General features: G+C 35.8%; 1 protein-coding gene across 1 annotated transcript; it reads left to right on the top strand.

The window, feature by feature from the left end:
* Positions 1-426: 426 nt before the first annotated feature.
* HSF5 (heat shock transcription factor 5) lies at positions 427-14470 on the top strand. Its single transcript, XM_087927740.1, has 6 exons — positions 427-1277; positions 6085-6456; positions 8992-9089; positions 9860-10390; positions 11578-11755; positions 13948-14470. The coding sequence occupies exons 1-6, from the start codon at positions 578-580 to the stop codon at positions 14016-14018; spliced, it is 1950 nt and encodes a 649-aa protein (XP_087783866.1). The 5' UTR covers positions 427-577; the 3' UTR covers positions 14019-14470.
* The last annotated feature ends 1969 nt before the right edge of the window (positions 14471-16439 follow it).

The following is a 16439-nucleotide window of genomic DNA, read 5'->3' as shown; positions in this document are numbered from 1 at the left end:
ATGATATAACAAAGGTTCTGTCCTCTGCAAAAGTACTTTATTATTATATGTAATAATTATATATTGTTATCATTTACATCTTTCTTAAAAGTTATTCTTTTAATCAAGGACAAATGTCAAAGCCAAGTGTGGGTAGCACTGAGCAGCAGAACCTTCTGCTCTCCAAGATCACTGGTCAGAGAAGACTAAAAAAAAAAAAATGCAACTATCAGGCCTGGTTGTGTTGCCTGGACCTTTTGTTTCAGCAAGAGGGGCGCGGTGTGGTTTTAAATGTTTCCTCAGCCTTAAGCAAAAAGCTGAAGGGGCTGAAACCGGTCAGCCGCCAGCATAGCATCTTCGCCAAGACTTTTGGCGGGAGGAGGTGGCCAGAGCGCGTGCCGCCAAGCAACCCGGTCAGCCCCCGCTCTGCCTCGACGGCGGCGATGATTGACGGCGGCGTCCGTTGGAAAAAAGCCGATCGGCCTCACGCGGGCCTTCCACCGTCCGTTGGACTGAGGGAGGGAGGCAGGCAGAGAAGGCGAACGGGCGCGAGGCGGCCTCGAAAGTCTGGCGGCTCCCGGCAAACCGAGCCACCTCGATGGAGGACCCACTGTTATCGGCCGCGCCCATTAACCCCAATAACTTCCCCGCCAAGCTGTGGCGCCTGGTCAACAGCCCGCGCTTCCGCTCCATCCGCTGGGACGCCCGGGGCGAGGGACTCCTCATCGATCAGCCCTTGTTCGAAGCCGAGCTCCTGGGGGCGGGCAGCAGCGGAATGGCCGTCGCAGGGGGAGGCGGTCCCGGGGGGGATGGCGCCGGCCCCACCTCCGCCGGCGGCTCCTCAATGTCTCCGTCTTCGTCATCCACCTCCTCCTCGCCGGAGCTGTTCAAGACAACCAATTTCACTAGTTTCATCCGGCAGCTCAATCTGTACGGTTTCCGCAAAGTGGTGCTAGGTCCGCCGGGAGGAAGCGGGGGCTCTTCGTCTGGCGGCGGATCCACCGCAGGCGCCTCAGCCGCCGCCTCGGCTCCCGGTGGCCCCTTGCACCATTTTCACAGCCCGCACTTTCGCCGCGACCGGCCCGATCTATTGGTGCACCTCAAACGACTGACTAGCGCGAACAAGGCCAAGCTCGCCGCAGGCCTGGAAGTCACAAGTCGGCCACCCAACCGCTTCCAGCGCCTCCTCAGCACCTCCCTTCACGGTGGCGAGACCCTCCTCAGCCAGCAACATCAGCACCATCACAATCCCCCGCCGGTACATGCAGGGGCCGTAACTGCCAAGAACGACAAGCCCGGTGAGAGAGGAGGGCGTGATTGTCATCACCACGATTGTCATCACCTTCTCCCTTGTGCAATGAGAAAGTTACTAACAATAACAACAATATCGTAATGACAATAAAGGTTCAGTGTTGGGCACATGGTACTGAGGAACCAGCCTGCCAGAGTTCAGCCCCAGTTCAGTGAGAAAGTTCATGTTCAGAAGCTCTCCCATTTCATCCTGAGCATCTAACAGTTTATAAGAAAAATAAGAGTTACTCCCTTTAGTTTGAAGAATAGCGAGCTCTCTCTGTGCCCTTATGGCTGTACAGGTAGTCCTCGACTTAAAACAGTTTGTTTAGTGACCTTTCAAAGTTATGACAACTTAGAATCGTTTTTCACACTTATGGCCATTGGAGCATCCACATGGTCACATGATTTCCATTCGGGTGGTTGACAACTGGTTCATATTTATGACGGTTGCAGTGTCCAGGGGTCATGAGATCATCCCTTGAGACCTGACAAGCAAAGTCAGTGGGAAATCCAGTTACTAATTTACTTCACATATGTAGCAAGAAATGTCATAAAATGGGGCAAGACTCAATAAATTTCTCACTTAGCAACATAAATTCTAGGCTCAATTGTGGTTTCAAGTATTTGTATATCATTTTTACCACACCTGGACTGCTATTTGCTCAACTTAGCATTCTGGAAGCGCATTTTAAAGTACAAAACACATAGTCGAGATTCATCCAGTCAAATATGATTGGCTCTTCAGTATCTCATAGGAATACATTAATAACTCACTGGCTTTGTTCACAAAACACACTTAGCCAGATCAATTAAAGTTCTAGTGGTTGTATTTGCACAATATATTAAGCTTGATTGCTATTCGTTTCCATTAGCTTTTATGTGGCCTAGTATGTTATTCAAAGCCACACTGTTTGACTAGTCAATTGTTCAATGTATTATATAAATCAGAAAATGAATTTTCTGTAACCAAGTTAAGTATTGTGTGAATAAAGCCACGTAATCACTAACAAGCAATATGAATCACGCAAGGGCCCTAGTTCAAATTTTTGGTTATCCAATGTCAATGCAGAATCCATTCACTTCTATGTTGCAGTCTAGTGATTAGAGTCCTTTGCCATGCATATTCTATACAATTAGTCCTTGAATTACAATAGTTTGTTTAGGGACTATTTGAAGTTACAATGAAAATAATGACATGACCATTTTTCACGCTTACAACAGTTGCAGCTTACTCTGGTTACATGATATACATTCAGATGCTTGACAATTGACTTCTATTTATGATGGTTGCAGTGTCCCAGAGTCATGTGATCACTTTTTGCATTCTGACAAGCAAAGTCAATGGGGAAACTAGATTCATTAACAACCATGTTACTAATTTAACAACTGCAATGATTTGCTTAACTGTGGCAAGAAAAGTCATAAAATGGAATAAAACGCACTTAACAAATTTCTCATTTAGCAACATAAATTTTGGTCTCAATTGCCCTCATAAGTTGAGGACTACCTGTAGTCTTTAAGTAGTTAGAAGTCTGTGGATAGAAGATTTTTAATTATAGAATCTCCACTCCTCCAATTTACTAGGTAAAGTTTTAAAGTAGATCTCATTGAAGTCAACAAAATTCTTTTGCAAGAACATAAACATTTCTTTAATGTTAAAGATATCACCAGATAAATCCTTGCACTATGAAACAACACTCTATGACAAAATCTCATACAAGTTTCAATCACTATCTATTGCATCCTATTGAAGGACTGAAGGAAAATCCATTTTGAATCCACTCTGCTTGAAAAATTTTTAAAGCTAATTGTTAAGCCTAAAATACTGTTTTTTAACAATTATCTCCTACTCTCTATTTGAGAGGCTGATAGATTTAATGAGGAAGAGGATTCACCTATTCATTTAGATAGTGCACCTGCTCTATGACAAATTATTCAGAATAATTATCCCTATTTGGAACCACTCTGCCAAATCTATATATAACTTGATCAGTTGTTGAGTTTACATCATGAAAAATCATAAAATAGGTTTGAGCTTAGCATGTTTTGTGAATCCAGTCAATTCATTTTATAAATAATAATTAAACATGATTTAATTGCAGAATTTCTTTTCCTCTAACAAAGCTGGGAATTTATTTTTTAAAAAAATCTGGAAAAACTAAGTTTAGCTGGCTGATTTGGAATAAGAGATATGCTTTATGCATGTTCCATAGAACACAACTCTAGGGGGCAGTGCTTATCAGTTTCTTAGCTGAGGGAGCCAGCATTATCAGAAAACATGGTCATGTGGCCAGCATGGCTAAATGCTAACGCACATAGAATGCTGTTACCTTCCCCCTAAAGTGATATCTATTTATCTACTTGCATTTGCAAGCTTTCAAACTGCTTGATGGGCAGGAGCTGAAGCAAGTAAAGAGATCTATCCCACCATGTGGCACTCAGGTCTCAAACCTAGACTGTCATTTACAAATTCAGCATCTTTAACCACTGAGCCAATGTGCCCACTTTTGCTATGGATAGGACCAGGATGAAAATAGATTAAATTATTTATCAAGATCAGTTGGAGATTGCTAGTAGGTGAATAAAATTGAAACAAAAAGAACAGGAGGGAGAGCACTGGAGCAGGCATTCTATAATATTCTCTCTATTTTTAATAGGGTATATTATTTTTCATTTAGACCCAGCATCATAGAGGAGAAAAGGTAGAAATCTCACAAACAGCTGGAAAAAGTATTTCATAGATGGTCATCATAAGCAGTTTAGAAGAACTATACATTCTCATTTTTCATTGCATCCATTATTAGGAACACAAATATACCCATGTAAGAAAAGCCCATGTACATCACAAGAAGTAACAAATACATGTATACCAGATCTATTGTGTGAAATCAGAGGAATACAACATACATACATATGAAAAATATGTACACATTTTTCTTGCCTACTTCAGTGACGGTTACCAGTACATGCATGGAAACAAAAGACCAATATGATACCGCTTTCATACTTCATTTGTAGTTCTACTTGTCTTCTTGTTTGGTAAAAATTTTGTTAGCATTTTTTTCCTCCTAACTGTTATTTATACCTTTTTGCATTTCCTCAATCAAGCTCAAGAAAGCTAAAAATATTTTTTAAACCCCTGGTGGTGCAGTGATTGGAATGCAGTATTGTAGGCTGCCCTCTGCCTGGAATTCGTTCAGTTTGAACTTGAGGTTGATTCAGCCTTTCATCCTTCTGAGGTCGGTAAAATGAAGACCCAGATCATTTGGGGCAATATGCTGACCCTGTAAACTGCTCAGACAGTACTTATGGAGTGGTATGTATGTCTGAGTGCTACTGCTATTGCTGTTGACAAAATACTTCTTATAATTGTAAAATAATAAAATAAGGGTTTGATAAAACAGAAAAAAACAAGTTATGTTTATATGTAATCCTTTAAATAATTTAACTGAACAGTACCTAGCAAGTTAAAGCAAAGAGAATAGTAATTCTTAGAATATTTGAACTATCCAATGTAGGTCTAAAACAATGATTATAACAAATCTCATTTGGGAGGAAAAAGATATTGCTACTGAAAAAGCTTTCTTTCCAGGTAAGACTAATACTGAGAGCACATTAGGATCAGGACTCTGTTGAAAATTTCCTCAAGCTGTTACACAGTAGAAAGTAGTCTTTCGGATATTTTGGTCCAAAATGTTTTAAAGGGTATAACTTGTTCTCTATATTTAGTCCAGAATAAATGAGAAGCCAATGCATTTTTTTTTAAATAAGAGAATCACACACTTCCAGTAGGTGACAATTCTTTAATTGCCTAAGTCTATGCTGGGTCAACTCTAGTTTCTCAACAATTTTCAAAGATAGCTTCATATAGACTATATTGCTGTAACACACACGCAAGATATTCCTAAGGTATGTGTCATAGAGGTGTGATCATCAAGAGTAAGTGTAGATGCACTAACCCACAGTAATATGTCTATAGATTAGACTACTGCATTATTTATTTGTAAAATTTATATAGCCATCCATCTTACCAAAGGCAACTATGGGGATCATAGAACAGTCAGAGATAGCAACAAAAATAAATATTATTAAAAAACCTGATATGAATGTATCCCAAAAGGTACAATAGCTCAGAAATTGTAAAAAAAACACTTTTCACAACTTGAAAATAAAGAACACTTTAATAATTTACTTGTAGATGATTATTGAGGCCTTTGTCTACTTGCCATAACTCATTTTCAGAGTTATGGCAAGTAGCAAACAGAGAAAAAAATCTTCATTTTGCATAGTCTGACGGTCTACTATTTCCTTGGTCCAGATGAACACTTTTTAGGTATATTTTTATTTTACTCCAGATTATTTCTTAGATGTTCAATTAATAGTTTTTAATTGAATTTAATATTATTACTGTTAAATATTATTACAAAGGTCTCTATCATATCTGATTCTGAAATGGATAGTCCTAGTATCAAATTAAATACAGTAATCAAGGGGTGATGACAAATTAGTACATTAGCTCAGAATATGTTATCACTCTAGACTCTTCCTAATCCTATGGCAATGTTTTAGGAATTCGCTGCTATCCAAAGCAGGGCTAATACTCACTTAAGAAATCCTATCCATAATCATATACATATGTCAATTGATGGAAATTAACAGTTTTCCAATTCTAACTAGAAAGTTACTTCTTTGAGTACTGTTTGCTATATCATTTGATTAAAACCAATCTAGGCAAATATGCTTAGCAGTGATTAGTGGCTTCTGACATGTTTGATAATATATCAAATTTCTCATTTTCCTCTCTATCTTCAGCACCATTGACTTTAGAACAGGTTCATCGATCTTTTCGACGAGACAGTTTATCTCCTTATTCCTACCTGTCACCATCATCTCACAACCAAAATGCTTTTCCACTGAAAGGTTCCGATCGGACTCCTTTTCCTCCCAGAACATGGCAGAACTCCCTTGGAATGCTCCCAGGTCAGGTGGAAACATCAGCTTTTTCAGACAAAGGCGTTCCATTTCCTGTGTTGCAGAGGTTCCCAACAGAAGTAACTTATACTCTGCAGCCCAGCTCTACATCTGTGCATATTCAACAAGGGCCTCAGACAATGGCCCCATCTTCCCAGAAATATACCAGTTATGCAGCTTCAGCACCATACTCCCAAGCTTACTATCCAACAGGTAACAAGTTCCAATATTAGTTTATTTCATCAAAAATTTAAAAGTACAGAAAATTTACAAGTCTAATGTTTAACAGCAGCAACAATCTCCAGCAAGGTTCCCATCCAACCACAAAATTATTAAAATATCTGATATATAAAAATACAGATGCAAATTTTTATTAATGTATAGTATGTAGATTGTCTCATTGCTGGACTCGTAACAAGGTATCCCTGATAATATAGAAATACCATGGCAAATCTGCTTGTTGTTTAGACAAAAAGAGCCCTAGGGAATATTTGGGGCTTCTATGTCCTGCCACATATTGTATTACAGCTATTTTTTTGCGACCACTGGCTGTACCACTTGCAGCGAATAGAAGGAAACAGTAATAGTCCAACAATATCTGAATTTATAGTTTTTCTTATCTCTGCAATAGTAATCATTTGTCTCAAAGCAATGCAATAATCCAGCCCAGAGCTATCATCTAAAATAATGATAGCAGCTTCCCACAATTCTTTTAGCTGGAAATGTAAGGGGGAAAAAAACCTAGCCGGGAATTTATAGTTTAATTTGCACTTAATTTTATACTTTAGAATTGTATTTACTATGGAATCACACAGCTACTTCTTAAATACTTGATATTTGATGTGACCTACCCAAAAGATCTATACTCTATTATTTTCAATAATGTCAGAAAATTGCAGTGTTTTGATTTATGACTTAAGTCTAAAATCTATTTCATATGTATTCAGAGTCCACCATACACTTTGAACATGGACTAATGAAGTATTTACAATATGTCTATTTTTTTAAACTTCAAATATCCTGGAAACCTGCTGCACAGATCCATAAACTATGCAATGTTTCTAGTATATGTCATCATACAAAGGAATACATTTATTTAATGTTTACATTGCACCCATTGAAGTTTTAGCAGGGACTTATGGCTCTGTCATATTAGTTTTTCCTGTTCATATTAGTTAAAACAGCCCTGGGGTTTTGCCTTAACACAACAAGCAAACAAAATGTTCAGACAGACTGTTCTATTTTAAACAGCAGTGCTGTCAAAGCTGTGCTCTTCTACTGAGGTCATAAGCAGATACTTGGTTAAAAATGACTTCTGAGTAGTCGGATTATAAGCCTGTGAGGGGGAAGTGTTTAATGTCAAAGACTAGAGAAGATTCATTCAACACAAATCATTTTTCTGAATGACTATCTGATCATTTATATTTGAAACTTATTTTAAAAGTAGTTCTTAAATGGTTCTATAAATTAGTTGTGTAAAGTATCCAGTGAGTTTTAATATTATCACTAAATGCTAATCTTTTCTTTCCTTATGCAGTGTAGGTAGTTCTTGACTTATGACCATAATTGAATCCAACATTTTTATTGCTAAGCAAAATAATTGAGTTTTGCCACATTTTATGACCTTCCTTGCCACAGTTGTTAAGTGAATCACTGCAATTATTAAGTTAGTACTCAGTTGTTAAGTGAATCTGGCTTCCCCATTGACTTTGCTTGACAGAGGGTCATAAAAGGTAATCACATGATCCTAGGACACTGCAACTGTCATAAATATGAACCAGTTGCCAAGCATTTGAAGTTTGATCACATAACCATGGGAATGCTACAGTGGTAATAAGTGTGAAAAGCAGTTATAATCACTTTTTTCAATGCCGTTGTAATTTCAAATGGTCACTAAATGAATGGTTGTAAATTGGGGGCTACCTGTATTGCCTTCATAAATTCCACAATACTCCTTGGTAATGCTCTGCCTTTAAAAGTTTACTAAATAAATCATTGAGTGATAACTACCTGACTTTCTATATAAATTGGCCTTAGTAATTGTGAAAAACTGCACATACTTTAATGGACTCAAAAATTGCTTTATGTGAAACACATTAACGACCCAGTGGTGGGAGAAATAGAATAACCTTTGTTATGCATTCTTCTGCATTTGCCCATTTGAAGACCCAACTATTTTGATCTAACCAATCCAGGCTTAAATTTTAGGTTTAGTGAGGTTTAAATTGTATCAGAGGCCTAGGCTTTAAGGCAGTGTAATCTAGGCACAATTCCTTACAAAACTGTGTTTGGTAATCCAACCCTGAACTAGCTATTCACAAATTTTGGATTAATAAAGAATTTCCCTAAAGAGTCCTTTTTCATGTTTCTTGTGCTTGGGCTGCTCTATATCAACATACTCTATGGGACTCAAGGCATGCTGTTGATTTGGGAGAGGGGGTATATTAGTATACTTTACACAGCTGAGAACTAATTTCGAATTTCCTATTATACTTAAAAGAACACTTTCAAACAATGTGTTTAAAACATATAAATCATTTACTTAGGGGAAAGGATTAGTCCTCAAATCATGTTTGCTTTTTATATAGGTCTGTAGCCCATCTCTGCTGATCCTATACTATACCATAATTCCCTGCTAGATTACAGTTGGGAGAACTATAATAGTATTAAATGCAATTCAGAAAACCCTTTTAATTAACTGGGAATATCACTTCTGCTTTTTAATTTTTCTTCCTTTTTTCTTTCTAGCTGTATTGCAATGTTGTTCTCCACCTACCCACATGGATCCCCTAAGTGGTTGTGGTAGTCCTACAGCTTCAATCTATACACACTGCAGCTATTTTCAGGTGAATGAATTAGCTAAGTTCCAGTGAGCTATCTAAAGCATGTCCAACTCAATATATTCTATGCTTTTCTGAATCCTGACATTGATGGCATGTCATAATATCATGAAGTTTTGAAAATTCACTTTGTTTCTGTAGTAGTTAGGTGTATGGGCATTAAGATTAAAAAATAAATTTAAGAAACATCAAATCAATTCCCCCCTTGGTCACAAGTTTATTATATCTGTACCTGAACATGTAAAATTTTTGTTCATGGTAAATTATTTCAATAATTAAAATTTCTTGTTTACAAAAAAACAAAAATAAGTAGATGTTAGTTTTTTTCCTATATATTAGTTGTAGAATGATATATAATCTTTAAAAATTCTGTTGTATTTTCTTTTTAAGGAAAATAGTTCCTAAAACCATAAACATCTATATTTAAATGTTCTATATTGCTTGACTCTGAAGTAATATAAATTGTTCACACAATAGATTTTCTCCCAAGATTTTTGAAGAATAATGTCAGAAAGACCAATTCAAATTCAATCTCTGCAGCAATATTGTTATATTAAATTCAAATATTTAGTTGCTTATTTACATATAGCCTTTTCTTTTAACAAAGAGGATTCCAGAATTAAAATTTGTTAATGAAGACTTTGGAGTCTTTGTATTTTTTTAAAAAGTAATTATTATAGACAGCATATGCTAAAGACAGTTGTATTATTGGGTTATATAGTCTTGTTTTACTCAGCAGTGCTAAAATGCACAAATAAATGTCTGTGTCTCACTAGAATCCACCAATGCAATCTTCATATCCAGTTGAATTTTTGCCTTCTAATTGGTCCTGCAACACCTCTGATGAAAACAAGAAGACAGAAGTCAATCTAGAAGCCGTCTTCCAGATTGTTGATGAAATGCATTCATCCCCAAAGCTGGAAATGGTAAAAGTAGAACCAGTGGAGAACCAATGTCCAACTTCACAGTCAAATCGAAACCAGCAATTAATAGTTAATTCAGGGAATAGTGATACAGCTTCTTCAGGTCAAACCAGCCACTTAGAACCTCTAACACCTGTAGGCTCAGATATCACATCCTTTGTTGTAGAGTCTGAACAAGCTATAGCATGCTCCTTGCCACAGTCTCCAGAGTTTATCTACGCTATTCATACCACAGAACCTGTGGAAAATACCACAGCTCAAATAGTGCAACAGCCTACAGTCACACCACAAACATCAGCAAAGGTCAAGGAACAACTGAACCAGTCTTCCACAGTGTCTCCCATGGTATTTGTTCAAGAGGAGCTTCCTTTCAGTCAGCCACAGGTAGGGAACAAAGTAACAACTATGATATATTCTGGACTGATAATCTCATCTCCACGTTCTTCAGTAATAAGCAAATATTTAAATTAGAATTAAAACAATATATTTCATGGCATCATCAAATCATTGATGCTCAAAATTATAAAATACAAATACTGCTTAATGTGCATAATTAACACAACTGGATATAATGTTCACTATTAAAGTTTTGTTAAAGCAAATTCACCTGTGTTCATATAACATACTTGACAGGTCAGTTAAAAAGTAGCAGCTGTGTTTACACAACTTTCTATGGCTAATATTTGGTTAATATTAACTTTGCTTAGCTTTTTTGTCACTCAACATGTTGTGTGAACCCAGCTTCATTAGTTATTGTTGACTGAATTGTGTAAACTCAGAAAATGGGCTAAATTTAAAAGCAGCTTAATATTATTGCATGATTGCAGTTATAATATTAAGATTATTGTGATCATAGGTCAAATTGTAATTAAGGAAGTCTGAATTCAAATCCTCAACCAACCAAGAAAGTTTTACTTGACTGCCTTAGATCAATCACCCCTGGCTGGGTATATAAGTTTCATTAAACTATGTTTAATTTGGTTCATAAAGCATTCTAAACTATATTCAGTAGCTCCTTACCAATTGTTAGGGTTCTGTTTCTGGAAAGCCCCTCCAATTAGGGTAAGTAAGGTTAGGGTTAACTAAGTCATGCCTCAAGGCATTAAATAATGAAAACAATATCTGAAAATAATTATTTCTGAAATATTTTAACCAAATAATTGTTCCAAAAATAATTGTGTTTCTGAAATGTTTTTACCATTATTGCTGTCATGATGCCTATTTGGATGACACTGGTAATTAAGAGATGGGGATCATTTTAAGAGTAAAATTTAATTGTTCTTTGAAAGATAGCCTCCTTTTCCACAATAACCCATGCATTCTGTTGGTTGTTCTGAATGTGCCTTTGCACAGGTAACCTTTTAAAAGAAATCTTCGATGATAGGCTTCCCACTTTTCTTAAGTCTTTGTTATGGCATCATGCGTGGGAAACAGCATAGACTATCCTGGGCCTCTGGAATAGTAATGAAATAAATATTATATTGTGGAGAAAGGCTTCAAGGACGTGTGCCAGTTTCCAAAATTTTTGAAATAAATGTATTGCTTATATGTGTGTTTTACTTCTTTATAAGGAGGATCCTAATATAAAGTGTGAGACAAATACATCAGAGACTGTTGCATCCTCAGAACAAATTGGTTTCCTCGTTTCAGAGGTGGGTCCTCTCAACAAATGTGCCAAAGATTCAGTTTCATCCATCCAAACCAAATGCAGAGAAAGAAGGAGCAGTTCACAGAAGGGCAAATCCCCTGGTAAGAATGGTAGGCTTTTGGTGTCTTCTCATATAAATGTATTTATATTGAAATACTTAAGGCCATGCTTTTCCTCAATTTTTAGAGGATTTTTGTTTCTGCTAATTCCTCAGATACCAGCATTAAGGACAGTTAAGATGAATTACATTTACCTTTTGTACAAAGATTCAAATACAGCTAGTCCTCGACTTACAACCACAACTGAGCCCAAAATTTATGTTGCTAAATGAAACATAGGTTAAGTGAGTTTTGCCTCATTTTAAAACCTTTCTTGCCACAAGTGTTAAGTGAACCACTGCAGTTGCTAATTTAGTAACATGGTTGTTAAATGAATCTAGTTTCCCCACTGACTTTGCTTGTCAAAAGGTCACAAAAAGGGGATCATATGACCCTGAGATGCTATGACTGTCAAAAATATGAACCAGTTGCCGAGCATTTGAATTTTGATCATTTGACTACAGGGATGCTGCAATGTTACAAGTGTGGAAAACGGGCGTGTCCCTTTTTTCAGCACTGTTGTAATTTTGGTCACTAAATGAACTGTTGCAAGTTGCAAACTATCTGTATTAGTATGGGACATGCTAATAATTCTGATTACTAATGCACTATTGATCATCCCTCATAATAAACATTGAATAGCCTTCATGCAGTTCTGTGCATGAAGAAATGTGCAGCAGAATTTATTTGTTTGTGTGTGTGTGTGTGTGTTTCAACTGAAGGAGAACTTAAGCATTAGAATGGAGAAAAAATGAAATGTATAATCTGTTGACCTTTATTTGATTTCTTGACCTTACAATCAAAATATAGTCAGAGCAGAAAATGATTTAGAGTGTCATTTAGGCCTGCTCGGTGCAGGAATTGCAGGACAGAAAGAAACTTCACAGCCCTATATATCTCTAGCAAAACAAAAAACAAAAACCAGTAACCAGTAAAATAGGTTGTTTAAATATTAAAATACTCTTATAACTAAATTTGAACTGTTATGCCAAAATCATTTTTTCTGCAATGATATGTCTTGGTTGTAACTGCAGTGCTTATGGTTTATGGCTTGTGTGAAGTATTTTTGGAATGTTTTAAAATCAAGATCTTTGGTAGGAAGCCCCACCCTTACCTTCCAGGTCATAGGTTTTATTCCTGGTGATTTTCATTCACTTTTTTTCTAATCCCCATAGTATTTGCCTCTCTGAGAGCTTTCTATTTTGCTGAGGAAATTTTGGTATTTGGACAATAGGCATCTACGTGGGAGTGTAATTGACAAAATATTGTTGCGACATCACTGTACTCAAACTCTGTACTTATGTACTTGCACACTGTTGTGATACAATATGAAAGAGTAGAGTTTATTTCATGATCTCACAATGTCTATCTAATCATTTTGGCATCATGATGATTAGGAATGGATCCTTGTAACTTTAATAATTTCTTCCTTGATTCCACTTTATTTGGTCCAGGAATTACATTTCTCTTTGGAGACATGAATTCTTTGGCTTTTGAAATCTTGTTTTAGGAGTGTAAAAATCATGGCAGCACCATCCTCGTTCTGATGATGCTAATCAGGTGTCTCTTCTTGAAATACATAGTATGCTGTGATTTCGTTGTTGTCTGTTTGGACTGCACTAACATACATGTGTATTAGATAAAAATATTAATTGTAACACTATTAAATCTGCAAGTTCAGTCTATTACGCTTCAGCTTTTACCTGTTGCCTTTCTGAGAAGGGTGTCTACTTGACATAAACAACTGTAATTTCAACTCACTACCTTTATTTGGTGTTACCGATAACATATTAAAGCCAACGCAGATGTGATCTTGAACAGTAGATGTATTCCCTTGTATCTTGATGTTATATCCTATATTCTTTAACTATAATTATTAACTATTCACTTATATACATAATAGAAAGAGACCACACAAATACAGTTATCTGCAGCTGTGAATTTTTAAGTGGCTATGTGCATTACTTCCCCTACCAATTTGTATCTGTTCAATGTAGCAAGAAAGAAAATGTCTAATTTTTCACTGAATCGCTGTTCTGCCACAGCTGCCAAGGAACTCTACCTGGCAAATATGAGTTTGGAACCCCATTAATTAAGACAGACAGGGGTACATTTTCTGTCTCTTAAGAGGTACTTTAAATCTTAAGAACCAAACTAAAGAATAAATATTGGATTGCCATTTCTGTTCTTCCTAGATCTACATTTGCTAGTGGATGTGGCTTGCAAGCAAGAACATTTTCCAAAGGAAGAAGAATTAAGGGAGTGAGAATTTGGTGGAAAGTATGTACAAATGCAGAGCGGTAGCCAGCTGGGGAAGAGCAGTGGCTTTCATTCCAGGAGTATTTTGAGGACTGTTATGACAAATAAAACTCTTCCATTGCTCATTTTTGTCACAATTGTAAATAATCCCACCAGTTTTTAATATGCTTCTTTAATAGGTTTAAATTATTTTTAATCTGTTTCATATAATTAATAAACTTATTTGTCCAGGTCTGTTAAAAGTGGAAAAGCTGTATTTCAAACAGCTGACACAAATGTCCCCATAGGATTGTTCAAATTTCATTTGAAGACTGTTTATCTCATTTTCTAGTTAATTACATAAGTGGTTTCTTTCTTTCTTCATTTTCCATCTCTAATAGCTGCTGGATATTTTTATGTTAATGGTAAGTTCTTGTGTTTTAATAATTTCCTCATTCTAGGGCGAATGTAAAACAAATGTTAAGGCTTATGTTATTTTATTGCTTATCTTAAATGTCTTTGCAAACTATTTAACTTGTTCAATATAATTGTATTTATTGACAATAGATTTTTAAAAGTAATGACTTTGTACTTGAATGTATATATGTTGTAATTAGAATACATGCAAATGATGTAGCATGATGAGAATGTGTTTTAAGACTATTCTGATTTCCCAGAACTCTGAAAAATGCATAAGGATACAATTTCCTAAAAACTCAGATCAAATAGATCTGTTATTCCAATTGACTTTCTACAATTCCTAGATTTCTTATATCCATTATCTCTCAATGAAAGGCAGGATGAACCAAAGTCAACTACACAAACTCAGCTATCGCCTCATATTGATTTGCAAGACAGTAGTATATTATTTCTTGCAAAGCTTCCATTGCTTTAACATATTGATTATTTTGAGATAATTCCAATCATTTTTCAGAGGCTCCATTTGTCCATCTATTTACATTCAGTCTAACATTAAGATAAAAAATTAAGTGAAAAATAAAATGCTACACAAGTAGAGAGAATACTTAGCAAGGTCTCTGAATTTTTTTTAAAAATGGTAAGAGGTGCTTGTATATCAGTCCTGACTTAAATTAAAAATAAGGCATTTCATTCAGATCTGTTGCAGATCCAAATAAATGTTGCAAATGAAGCTCATTCTTTATCATACCTGATTGGACTACAGGAAATATTTGTATTGTAGCACAGTTTTATTAATAATTCAAAATTATTAATAAAGAACATTTAAATGAGCCTCTATTTTTAAGGCTCAGTCTGGAAATGGTGATATTTATATCTTTACATCTGTCTGTAAACTAACTGGAAAATGAGGCCAAGGAGCTGGATCTCCTACCATATTTATAGACTCATGTATTTGACTCTTAAGTATTTGTAGAAAACAAACAATATTCAAACTGGCAAAAGAGAAAATAATATTCAAACTATTTAAGAAATCTCTACAATATTGCTTGATGTTAATACTCAGCATAACTCTATCTGGAACAACTTTCTCAGTACTTTCACAGCTTTCAGCTAAAATGTATTCTATTAATAAACAATAAAAAGGCTTACTCCAAAGAAGTCCAGTGTTTGCTATAATAATACATGAACAGGACTACCAGATTTTCTGGCAAAAATCCATAATACTAGACAGAAGAATGATAAGTTGAATTTTCTGTATCTATATGCTGTCATCTAGTGGTTATTAGGATTTTTGCTGCTTAGGTCTTAATAGTCCTATGGGAGAGTAAAGTATTTGATTTTCATTTGAATAAAATTAAGTACTAAATCACTCCACTCTCAAAAGTGTACTATACCCTCAAAAGTGTACTAAAGTGAAAGGACAATCCACATAGTCATTTCAACACTATATAGTAAGCAATTTAAAAGAAAAAAATCAGTAACAGTCTAGAAATCGGAGATCTTCATTATAATAAAAAGAACAAATCAAAACATCAAATATCCATATTTTCCTTCTTTTATTTGAAGAAAATTGACCTTTCTCCATATCTAAATAAAATTATTGCAAAACTGGTTTTCGCATGGAGTTCTGTACATTACTGAATACTTGACTTTCTAGTAACTTGAATGCTGTACCCAGTGGAATTATACCACATTCTAAATTACAGTTTCAAATGGGTAATCTTCCTTTGAAGTTTCCTGTCTGGCCTGTGGTATTACTCACCCAGCTGATGTCAGAAGACAGTAATAGTTGAATTCCAGATTTCTAAAAATCAGCATTACCTAAAATCTTCCTTGCAGTGGCTATTGGGGAAAAAACAACACAACCAAGATTAAGACTTGAAGAAAAGCTATGGTAGCTGCAGACTTTAGCTTTTCCATTTATAAGTCAATCCTTCAGTGATGAAACTACTGTAGTTCTAATTTCAGTGTAATTGAACGTGTCATACTAAAAATCTTGAAACACAGATTTGTCTTAACACATTTGATC

Source organism: Pseudonaja textilis, chromosome 1 (genome assembly GCF_049901715.1).
Source record: "Pseudonaja textilis isolate UNSWEBS1 chromosome 1, rPseTex1.2, whole genome shotgun sequence".
NCBI classification, from domain to species: domain Eukaryota; kingdom Metazoa; phylum Chordata; class Lepidosauria; order Squamata; family Elapidae; genus Pseudonaja; species Pseudonaja textilis.
The sequence above is the reverse complement of the archived record's forward strand: the minus strand, read 5'-3'. Positions and strand labels throughout refer to the sequence as shown.